Genomic DNA, 12,032 nt, shown 5'->3' with positions numbered 1-12,032 from the left:
TAAACCGACATACGTTCAAGTATCAAGCTCAGTACACAACATTCACATTAGTATCACTTTAGGAAAACCTCATTTTATCCCAATCAGTTGCCAGTTTCCTCATCCACGAGATATGCAGCACCATTAGCATTCACTTGGAGTTGTGTTTCTGGCCATCTGGCAAATTTTGAGTCCGATATTCACTCTCCTTTGAGCTCTTTTTGTTTTTCACCATCAATCCAAACGGAAATATTTGGCTCTTCAGTTTCTTTCCCGAAGTGACAGTTTCTGAGGAGTTGGGAGTGAGTCTCAAAGATCAATTGTTCTTACAAGAAAGGACCTTAATGGAAACCAAAGAAAATTACATGAGTTATGAATAGATAACTGTGATCCTTACTTGCACTCCATCTGCTGGAGTTCACCTGCTCCATGTTTGAGGGTTGAATGCAGTGAGAGTGAACCGAAATGACGTTTCAGGCAAAACAACAAGCTGAAGGACGCAAAAACGCTCTGATAAGCTTAGAGGTTCTGCTGAGTCCGATCAGAATTATCTCTGTTAATCTGTCACCACGAACGACCCCTTTCACTTCACAAGTTGTTTAATTCATTGAATGTATAAATGTATAAAAGTGGTCATTCGGTATCAGAAAAGACCCTGAAGCAGCCAGCAACACACACCTGTACCGCCCTGTCTGGATCAAATAAGGCTTGGGAAGGAGAAAGTTGTTACAGTCACTGAAGCAAATCCACAAATAGTTCCTTTAAGTACAGTAACACAGCTGCAGCCAAGATACAAAAGTCACTCTGATATAAATACCTTAGTTACTTCCAAAACCATATGTGTCATGGCTGAATCACTCTTGATGATGAACCTGATAAATCCAAAAATACTGTGAACCTCAGTCCTCAGTCGGGTTTACACCTCTGACAGACACGGCCTGCGATGGCGGTTTTAGTGGACGAAGAGTTCTCCCATAGTGGAGCCTCTCTAGGACGGCACAGATATTCTACTTTCACTACCGTCTCCTCTGCTGCTCAGGTTTGCATCGGTCCCTGATTCAAATGCTGGCTCCGAGCAGGCCAGGTACCACGGCCTGGGACAGATGAGGAGGAGGAGGAGGAGGAGGAGGAGGAGGAGGAGGAGGAGTGTGGCCCTGCTGCTTCCTGCATCGTAGGTGATGAGGCAGTAATGAGCTACCTGGCTCTGGAAGCACTGGGCTGGTTAAACATTCATGGAGCCCAGGCAGCAAACGTTCATTCAGCGCTTTGCCTGAGTGTTGGACAGCTACACTATGTGTTTAAGGAAGAGTGTGTGTGTGTGTGTGTGTGTGTGTGTGTGTGTGTGTGTGTGTGTGTGTGTGTGTGTGTGTGTGTGTAATACAAGGATGTAGTAACCCTATCCTACCAGAGACCCGTCCTCGCCCCCTCCTCCCCACAAAATTACAGCACAGGTATTTGATTACTGATCTTTGATTAGGCAGATGCATTTCAAACTAATGACTAACTGATCATGAGAGCCACAACCATCAGACCTCGGTCCGGGATTAGACTCTGACAGATTGTGTGACGCCAGCTGTCAAAATCCTGCGTTTATTTCAGATCTACAGTTATGTGGTATTAAATCTGTTGAGCATTCTGTCATTTCCAGGATAGGATAGTGAAACATCAAATATGAAATTCAGTTTCAAGTTATTATGCTGTATTGAGTTCTGATTTTATCCAGTTAAAATCCAGTTTTATACAAACTACTCTGATGAATCAATGTAACTGCCACAAAAATCACATTTTTTAAAGGAATTTTACACATTTGCGTTTCTTTGTGCAACAGAGAGCTAGTAGGGAACGAGAGATGAGAGAAAAGATCAAGATGGAGCCTAAATTTCACCATTACACTGTTGTTTTACATTGACCGGCCCACGGGCGGAGTAACGTTGCCCCCTCGTTCCGTCTGTTTAAACTTTAACATTGTGCTTCCTGTTAGCATCAACAAAGGCAGCTTACGTTACTGCCCGAGGATCGGCCAAAACACACAATGACATAAGAGAGCCTGTTGGAAAAGTCCTTATTAACATAATGTAATCCATTATGCAAATGCTTAGGGGTTTCTACATCTATTCAATCTTGAAAGGGGACTCCTGCTCTACTAATAACCCCCCCGGCAGACACACACCATGCTCACATAAAGCCACATCTAATTGATTTACAGTGCACAAATGAATAACCCAATTTGTGGGGATGTGCCCATAAATGATTTCAGTATCAGATGATTGTCGTGTTCTTAACTGCTTTTAAGATGACACTTACAAAGAGCAGCAGCCGAAGTTTATTTGTCGCGTCACAGCAGTATAGCGCACGGGCACAGTCATGAGCTAGTAGTCTCTGTAGGCCCGGTAAGAACTGAACATTTCATCATTCAGGAGGTGGCTGTAAATCAGGCTAACAAGGAGTTTGATGCAGTTACTTTAAAACAATATGCTTTTGTGAAAATAAGATCATACTAATGATTGTTTCATGAATTAGTACGCTCATATTTTTCGTCTGTCAAAGAAAGCGCAGAGGATTTTGTTTGAAGATGTGTTGCGAAGTTTTCTTTTGTTTTCCCTCGTGCAAAAAAAGGGGGAATAAATAGCAACAAAATAACAAAAAAAAATAACAATAATCTGCACTCAACGATGAAAAACACCCACGCTGATGTATTATTCCTGATCCTTCTTTTATCCTACTTGGATATTACAACGTTTCGAGGACAAATCGACATGAAGTTGATCTACTTACACTGGCAACTTCCTCTGCTTGAAAACATATCGAGAGTTTGCCATCCATCCATGAGACGCTGACAATTTTTGCTTTAAATCACTTAAATGAACACATGATGTCAAACATTTCAAATTCAAGACAGAATGCAATTTATACAGTGTACAAAATGCATCCATAAACAAAATAGCACGCAATGGTTCCGATAATAAGAGGTGTGTATTTAAAGTGTGATATCTGAGTTGTGGTACCAATGAAAAAAAAAAGTCGAATGTGAAAAATGCATTATATGTTAAATAAAACAATAATTACATAACATAAGAGTATTGAGCATCAAGAAGACTAACAATCTAAGCTTTAACTCTGAATTTGTTTTACTTTCAGTTTTTGGTAGCATTGATAAACTTTGGTCAGTCCTCAAACACAATTGAGGTCAATGACAACACAAAAGATGCTTCCCACTGAAGAGTACCTCCTTTATTTTTGCACAAATGTCAAGCATAGACACCATCCTGCGCTGAGGGGTTTTTAAGGATAATGTACCAAAGTAACTAAACACGGGTAGTGATAAAGAGTAAATCACAAGGCGCATTGCAATCTTGTTTCTAAAGAGTGAAGGACGAGTCACATCCTTGATCCACCACTTATACCACCAAATAAATATTCACAGGCCCAATTAGTCCCAAACAACTAAACATTCAAACTGATCCTTTATTCATGTGAGCAAACAGATTGCTGTCGTCGTAGCAGGTGCAGGACTCTGAAGGCTAGGACGAGCTGTGAGGCTATTAGTTTCAGATGTGGAGCATCCAGTGAACAAATCGCATGATAATTAAAGTGCAGCATCACACACAAAAAAATAAAAACCTAGCTGTTTTCAGTGATCATTACATCTGTGCTTAGCAGGATTGGTCATTTACATGTCAGAATAGAAGAAAAAAAATCAACCCATCGTACCACAGTATTTCAGCAGTCAGCTTTTAAGCATGTAGATGACGAATCTTACCTTTGGGTTCATGTTTCAGGTCGTTGTGCTCTGCTGGGGTTCTGTTTGGTTCTGTGTGAGTCTTGCCGAGGAGCTGATGTGACCAGTGGGGATGTGGGGACGGAGGGATGGGATGTATATTCCACCTGTATTTATGACCGTCCCATAATGCAGCAGCCTCAGCATGTCCTCAGTGTCCTACTTTTCTGTTATTTTCAGGTCAGCCTTGTTCACTTGCAGGGGTCCAGGAGACTGAGAGCTTCCAAACCTCTGATATGAGACAAAATGTCCTCCGGTGGCTGGAAATGCTCAAGTTATAAGTTATGGATATTATCTTTTGTGCTGTATGCTGTAGTCAGCTGGGTCACCTGTGATTCACACTGATGAGTTTTGCCACACCAGTGCCGCATGCTACACTGGATTTTGGTGGAAAGCAACTAAGTGCATTTACTCAAGTAAATGAGTTCACGTACATAGTTGGTTTCCTGTCTCTTTGTCTGTCACTGTCGAATGACGGCAAAACAACCCTGAAAAAATACTTCATCTTTACCCTCATCATCGCTGTCACAGACCCTCTAATAGAAAGGCTCACAGAGAGGGTGTAACATAATAAAAGGACGCTCAGACACCAGATGAATAGTTGAACTAAAGTTTTATTTTGAAATCAAAGGAGCGCAAGTAAACTACCCACCAAAAGAGGATGGAGATCCCAGCTGACATAAACAGAAGATCACTGAGGCAGCCACGCAGCGGGCTGTCCAAAGTCCAAACAATTAATAGACATTTCTAGCAGGATCTGATTTTATTGTGTTTCATACACCATTAATCATCAAACAACTCTTGAAACTAAACTTTTGACCAACTGCAACAGCAAAATGCAGTGTACATTCTGAGGTATCAGTTTTCTCTGAAAATAGTACTTTTATTTTTGTTACTTTGGGGAAAAACAATCTGAGATACACATCTGTACTTGTACTTGTAATGGGGTCTTTTTCAATTGTTGTTCTGTTATTTTAATCTAAGTACTGGATCTCAGTGCTCCCTTCACCTCTTTACCATGGAGATGCTTCACATTACTGCCCATACATCTACAGCGTAAGTACTCCAGAGAAACACTGAGTGGCATCACTGGAGACAGTTTATCAGATTACATGCACCTTTCCTCTGGAGCCACAAAATGCTTTTTAATGCTTGTTTCATATATGAAGCAGAGCTCCCCAATGCCTGGAAACACACTTCAGTGTGGAAAATTGGTGGAGTTACCCTTTAAATGAATTCCTTCATCTGGTGAGGCTTATGAGATGAAATAGAAATAATAAAATATGTTTGTGTGTGTGTGTGAATATGAACCAACAGACACACAACTGTTAACTCAAGAAGTGTGACCTCTGTCAACAGCAGCCTGTACAAAAGAGAGCCTTCTGGTCATCTGACCAACAACAGCAGGAGGATAAGAGCACACCCTGCTGTCAGTTACAGGTTCTAACATCTAATCTCTTCCTGAACCACAGAACTGTCTGTGAATGGCACCTCAGGCCTCCTTCCTTTGCTTACTCTTACATTTACATTTAGGGGCATTTAGCAGACTCTTTTGTCCAAAGCGCCTTACAGTAATTCATACATTCACACACTGACGGTGGTGGCTGCCATGCAAATTCACACACACACACCCTCTGTGTGTTTGCTTAGGGTCACCATTTAATTAAGCTTAGGCTGAGTTTACTGGTGTTCTTATTGTAAGTCCCACATGATGAGAACATAAGATAAGATCCTTGGCTTATCCTCCAAGACGAATAGAGACTAATACAGTTTTTATTCAGATATTGAAAGGTTCTAATCATAATATTGACTGAGATCTCACCTTTTTCAAAATTTACATTTGACATCCAAACATCTGATGAAATACAGAGTGAAAAAACCTGGAAAATGCAGCATGTTGATCTACCTTTCTAATCTTATCACTTTAAAAAATCTTTCCGTCCAGTGAGAGAACATTTAAATATACCGGTATATGGCTGGCCCATTTCAGCCTCAGGCTGACCTATAAACCGTCAACTAGCACTGTTTGGCTTCCTGGTGTAACTCCTCCCATGTCTTCTCCCCAGGTATTGTTCTCTGATTGGGTGTCACTCTGAAACCTGAAGTGCTCCAGCAGGTCTGACTAAAAACACGGCTGTATTGTCAAGGAAAAGGCCACAGCTCTCTGACAGAAACACTGAAATGGATAACTGGAGAAAACCATCAACAATCTCTTACAAGCGGTGGAGAAATCCTGAACTGAGGTAAAACCAAAGTACCTTTTATATGTAATATGTTTCCTCATAAGTTTGGAGCAGACTGCAGCAACTCCCTGCTGTGTTGACATACCTGAGTGTTGTCTCAGGGCTGTGTATATCCACATGGACCTGTCTGTACTTGTGAATGAACCATAAAGTGTAAATTTCTCCCTTTGGTGTGCTGGTATTTAGGGATGAGGCAAACTTTTCTGCTCAGAATGATGAGATCCAGGGCACAGACAATGAGATCTGCACTATAGCCTCACCAAGAATCTACTCAAGGACAAACAAGTCTGGTTCCAGACCTGGATTTGATCAAACTGAAGGTTTGTAGAACACTACAGTAGTTGAATTGTTTACGCATTTTGATCAAGATGGCCTTTTAGCATGAATGTGTCTAAAATGTGCAATCTGAAATCCAGTCTGTCCTGACTGTTCTTGTTTTGGCGAGGAGACGCTCTGAGACCATTTAAATGTGGGCATGTTCATTGTAGCAGCATATGTCAGCTGATCGGCTATCAGTCGTGGAAGAAGTATTAAGAGTATTCAGCAATGCCGCAATGTAAAACCAAAATAGAACATTCCCACATTCAACTGGCCTGACCGGACTGATTTTTCAAACTAGTTGTACTGCGTGCCCAACGTTTTCATTTAGAAGCACCAGCTCACATTACAGATTTCACATTATGCAAAGGAATTGTGAGCGGGGACAACTGTGAAAATACACGTTTTTCTTAATTTCAATCATAGCACATGCAACAAAAAAATGTCTAGTTTTTAAAAAACTGTTTTAAAAAAAATCTGCAAAATTTCAGGCGCCCTGGTGGGATGTCCAAAATAGTTGCATCATCGTATCATTACTGATGCCGTGCTGTGAGCAGGACGTTATGTTGTAGTTTGTCAGGGTTGAGATCATTTTGACTACTTCATATTCTTGAGATAGACTTTTGCTAGTTAAAGGTGCACATTTTTTGCAGGTCTATTAACAGACAGAGCTCTTGACACAAGGAATGACAGATTACAAGAGTTACATTTACAGCTACAGTTTTAGATGCACCAAACAGTTAAATAACAGTTTGGTATTATGTCAAAGACTCAACTGTACCACTGCTGTGTTCTTGGGTGCAAGTCACACAAATGTTGGCAATCTGACGAACTGTTATCATTTCGCTGTTTCCTGATCATCAGCAGCTAGAAAAATCAATGAGTTGTTTGACCACTAGGGACAACAGACTAGCTTCTATTATATGTTATTGTTTGATATGTCACTGTTTTGATGCGATACAATAGGAAAGTACATTTATTCAGGGATATCAACACAAAACTAGGAGACATTTATTCAAAACCAAAAGGTGAAACACACTTGATCTAATCAGATGGTAGAGGAAGTTCACTAACGCCAACGTCAGCGAACAAGTTATTTATTACGTTGTTTTACCTCGAAATATGGACAGATTTGCCTCCCAATTTTCACTATCCATCATCTTTTCAGTTGCTGATCAATTGGGAAGCTGTAAAATGACAAGAATTTGTCAGATTACCCATGTTATATGATTTGCAACCCAGAGTATGAGAAGCCGTTCAGGCCAAAAATACATACTTCACATTTCTGGAACATAGCAATGATGAAGTTATCCCAGCATTTGAGTTTGACTCCCTGAGCGTGGCATGGGAGGAAAATGGCTACCGTGTGAATAAGGTCTATTATTTGGCACCTTTCAGAAACAGAGATTGTTTTAATATGTGGTGCAAATATATAAACAAATTTATGTCATTAAGGCTGCATCAGTCTCCACAGGTAACAGCAAACTTGCAGTGATCGTCTGTTTGTCCCTTCAACAGAGACATTTACAGTAGAAGATGCTCTGGAAGCCATCGGATATGGAAAATTCCAGTGGAAACTCTCTCTCCTCACCGGACTGTCATGGGTAAGAATCCAAAAAAAAAAAAAAAAAATACATGCAGGAGGGTCTTCACATTCAGATTCTCCACGTCTCTCATGTATTGCTCCGCCTCTGTGAGAGCAGATAGGAGACGCCATGGAGATGATGATCCTCAGCATCCTGAGCCCCCAGCTGCACTGTGAGTGGAGGCTGCCCAGCTATCAAGTGGCTATGATAACAGCGGTAAGGTCTCCTCAGAAAGGATTCATTCTACAGTTGGTCCATTTTGAGATGCGTGAAAGTGTTTCTTTGCCTCAGGTGGTGTTCGTCGGAATGTGTTTCGGTTCGCCTACATGGGGGAACATGGCTGACAACTATGGCAGAAAACTGGTGAGTATCATATGCGGGTCAAAATGCATGTTTCATCTCTTACCTGTACTGCAGTTCATCCATCAAGATTTTTTTGGTGTGAGTTTTTGAGATATCATCTGTAGGGATGTCTGCCTTCTCTGTTATATAATAACTATAAAACAATCTAAATGGATGGAAAATACATATTTTTCCTTCTTCCATGTGGTGCTATTTGTGTTTGGTAAACAGGGTCTGACATTTTGTATGTGCTGGACTCTGTACTTCGGCTTGCTGAGCGCCTTTGCTCCGGTGTATGGCTGGCTCTTGTTCCTTCGGGGCCTTGTAGGCTTCGGCATCAGTGGAGCTCCTCAGGCGTAAGTTCACTGCTTCCTCTTTGTGTGACAAGACAAAGTCTGTACATTTTTAAGAGGCATGAAATGACTGGCAACAAACATCTGGCCCCTTTTTAGAGTGACAATGTACTCCGAATTCCTCCCAGTGAAGGCAAGAGGCACGTGCATCATGCTGATTGGGGTATTGTGGATTTACTGTACTACAGTGATGAATATTTGCTCCGATTAGTTACACTGCCTGTTGATTCCCTCCCTAATTGAAGTGTTTGTGTGCATTAGGCGTTCTGGGCAATCGGTGCTGTGTCCGAGGTCCTGCTGGCACTATGGATCATGCCCACTCTCGGCTGGAGGTGGCTGCTCGGCCTATCCACAATACCTATGGCAATATTTCTTTGCTTCTGCTTTGTGAGTATCTTTTTGAGGATATATCCCTCAAAAATAATTAAAAACAAAAAAAAACAGCAGGGGCCAAACTTTCATATTCACTTTGTTTGCTGCACAGTGGCTGCCAGAAAGTCCTCGCTTCGACAGGCTGATGGGAAAAACAGAGAAGGCCATGGCAACTTTAACACGCATCGCCAAAGAGAATGGCAAAGAGTTGCCTAAAGGGAAGATGGCCGCCTGTAAAAAGGTGAGGTTACACATACGTGGGTGATAAAAAGGAGATGCGTGTCCACTACAACACTTCATAAACTCTAGTTTTGTCAATTTAACTTCACAGAATGACCGTGGGCGCCTCAAAGATCTCTTCTCTCCTCAGTATTGGCGGACTACTCTTCTGCTGTGTTTTATATGGTTAGCTTGAGTAAAACCCTTTTCTACTTTGTCCTTTCATTGGGTATTTTGATAAGGGCAGCATCTAATGATTATTTTCCTTGTCCATTAATCTGTTAGGTATTTTCTTGATTGATCGATCAATTGTTTGGTCTATAAAATGTCAGATCAGTGTTTTCCAAAGCCCAAGATGACATCATCACATGTCTTGTCCGGTCCACTACCCAAAGATATTCACTTTACTTTAGTTGAGGAAACCAGAAATATTCACATTTAAGAACATAATCTGAATAATGGAATAATTTTGTCTTTTTCCATTTTATCCAAAGGTTTGTCAATGCCTTCTCCTATTATGGGATCGTCCTGTTGACAACTGAGCTGTTCCAATCTAAAGATTTATGTGAGAGTAAGTAACAGCTAACTTTAAATATTTCGCATGATGTGTTCTAAATTTGAACAAAGATCAAAACCAAACTGTCCGTCTCCCTTACAGCAACCCAAGGGGCCAAGATTGAACCGAACTGTAGTGTCGAATGCAAATATTTAACCTCAGCTGACTACAAAGACCTTTTATGGACAACCTTGGCTGAATTCCCAGGTAAAAATGCTCCCTGACAGCAATTTCTCAGTGTGGTGTGTGACTGAAGCTGTAAGGTGAAGCGCCATCTGCTTCCATCCAACCATCAATAACAAAAATATAACATGGATAATATTTTCTGTTAACTTTCCTTATAAATGACTTTTTGTTTTAACACCACGTTTGTTGCACATACAGTATAAAGCTCTCTTTGCATTTATTTTAAATGCATATATACAATGGATGAGCAAGTACACCATAACCTGTATCTGCATCTGTATCTGTTCAACCAACTAAATGATCTGTTTTATCTGTATTCAGAAGTGGCAGGGCTTTACCCAGAAGCATGCGACTTGTTGGTTGTTGATTTAAGCTTAATAGGTTGATCAGAAGTTGCTATATTCATTAAAGAACAGCTTTAGAACTGGGCTTTTTTATATATAAACTTTGATGAACGGGCTAATAATAAATTGATAAAAACTGATACATTTTTACAGTGAGATGTTTGGGATACCAAGGGGAACATCATAAAGATATCAAATCATTATCTCGATGTAATCAAGAGTTCAAATGTCTTACATATTACACCCAGTTTTCCCAGCTTTATGTGAAGATGTCCATCTTTATGTTTGTAGAGAAAGTAACCTTTTCCATCATGTAAATATCACTGTCATGTCCATCCAGCTGCTTCTACAAATGGCCTAAATGGTTTTGAACTCTCATTTGTTTCAGGTCTCTTAGTCATCTTTCTGTTAGTTGACCGTATTGGCAGGAAGAAGAGCCTGGCCGTGTGTTTCTTCATGTTTTCTTTGTGCTGTCTGCCCTTATATGCTTGTATCGGGAGGTGAGTGTGTCATTATTATTACTATTCTCATTGTATTAAAAGATCAGGGCTGATCCTTAACTGTCTGTGTCTTTGTGTTCATGCAGGTTAGCTCTTACAATCTTCATCTTTATTGCCCGAGCCTTCATCTCTGGAGGGTACCAAGTTGTTTTTGTTTACACACCGGAGGTGCGTCTACATGCAATTAAACGTTAAACATATTTGCCTTTAGATCATCTGAGCCAGACAAATTGCGCTCTCCCTCTCGTTTTTAGGTGTTCCCTACAGGAAACCGAGCCTTAGCCATGGGGACTTGCAGTGCGATGGCGCGGGTGGGTTCCCTGATTACCCCCTTTGTTGCACAGGTATGCAGGAATGACTATTTATTCTATTTTCTGAAAAGAATCTGACTCCTTCAGGTTTTCAGTTTTTGTGTTTTGTTTCCAGGTGTTGCTCAGGTCATCAGTGTACTTGACCCTGTCAATCTACCTTTGCTGTTCTCTGCTCGCCGGCATCGCATCCTTGATTCTGCCCATCGAGACATTGGGCAGGGGTCTGCAGGAGTCCAGTCTTGACCAGGAGGCCGGAGGGCAAACAACCACCACTATCCCCCGGTCGTACGGCACAGCAAGCTGCTAGCACCAAGATCAACCAGGAGGACCGACAAAAACAGAAAAGAGAGGATATTTTGTCAACACCTTGGTTGCCGGTTTTACTGTGGACTGAATCCTCTGAGCGATGATGGGTGAAGAACAACAGGAGACAATCTCATTACAGGCGGGGAGTGATAATTGAGGCTAGGCCTACTTCCCATGTCTAATGAGAGCGGTCGCGCACTTGTGCTCAGCCCGGATTGTTTACTCACTCTTCCATCAAGGCCGTGAGAAGCAACAGTGAGCATTTTTGATGACGATCCACTCCGCAGGCTCTGTTTTGAACAACCTATTTTACACCTCGACCTCAACAGAGACACTAATTTTATACAGTTTGGACAAATATGACTTATTGTATTTATTTATGTATGTATCCACTTTGCCTTTTGTTTAAATTAATGTTGAGTTAAATCATTTTTTGGTTCCATTTTTGTGTTTCGTTCACAGCTTAATAAATAATAAAGGTCCAGACAGAATTCTAAAAAGCTGTCTTCCTTGTCTTAACAGTACAATAAATTGAATACTGTTCTATTACACATTTTCAGAAAATATATATTTGTGGACCAAACAATACACTGATATGTGGGAAAAAAGCATGGAATACAAGCATTCTTCTCAAATTTA

General features: G+C 40.9%; 1 protein-coding gene across 1 annotated transcript; it reads left to right on the top strand.

Annotated features, from left to right (window-relative positions):
- Positions 1-4,947: 4,947 nt before the first annotated feature.
- LOC119030050 (synaptic vesicle 2-related protein) lies at positions 4,948-12,029 on the top strand. The gene is made up of 16 exons (XM_037117372.1): positions 4,948-6,000; positions 6,187-6,320; positions 7,837-7,922; positions 8,022-8,120; positions 8,196-8,267; positions 8,478-8,602; positions 8,699-8,762; positions 8,861-8,986; positions 9,084-9,212; positions 9,303-9,376; positions 9,685-9,761; positions 9,849-9,953; positions 10,665-10,776; positions 10,863-10,944; positions 11,031-11,120; positions 11,203-12,029. Exons 1-16 carry the CDS (start codon positions 5,939-5,941, stop codon positions 11,392-11,394), a joined length of 1,629 nt encoding a protein of 542 aa, XP_036973267.1. The 5' UTR covers positions 4,948-5,938; the 3' UTR covers positions 11,395-12,029.
- The last annotated feature ends 3 nt before the right edge of the window (positions 12,030-12,032 follow it).

The sequence above is a fragment of the Acanthopagrus latus genome, chromosome 12, assembly GCF_904848185.1.
Source record: "Acanthopagrus latus isolate v.2019 chromosome 12, fAcaLat1.1, whole genome shotgun sequence".
Lineage (NCBI taxonomy): Eukaryota > Metazoa > Chordata > Actinopteri > Spariformes > Sparidae > Acanthopagrus > Acanthopagrus latus.
The sequence above is the reverse complement of the archived record's forward strand: the minus strand, read 5'-3'. Positions and strand labels throughout refer to the sequence as shown.

Bases quoted from the DNA above. Each gene is read 5' to 3' on its own strand.
- LOC119030050 (XM_037117372.1), top strand. From the start codon at position 5,939: ATGGATAACTGGAGAAAACCATCAACAATCTCTTACAAGCGGTGGAGA. The intron at 8,268-8,477 runs GTGAGTATCATA...TTTGGTAAACAG, and splicing joins ACAACTATGGCAGAAAACTG to GGTCTGACATTTTGTATGTG. The intron at 11,121-11,202 runs GTATGCAGGAAT...TTTTGTTTCCAG, and splicing joins TTACCCCCTTTGTTGCACAG to GTGTTGCTCAGGTCATCAGT.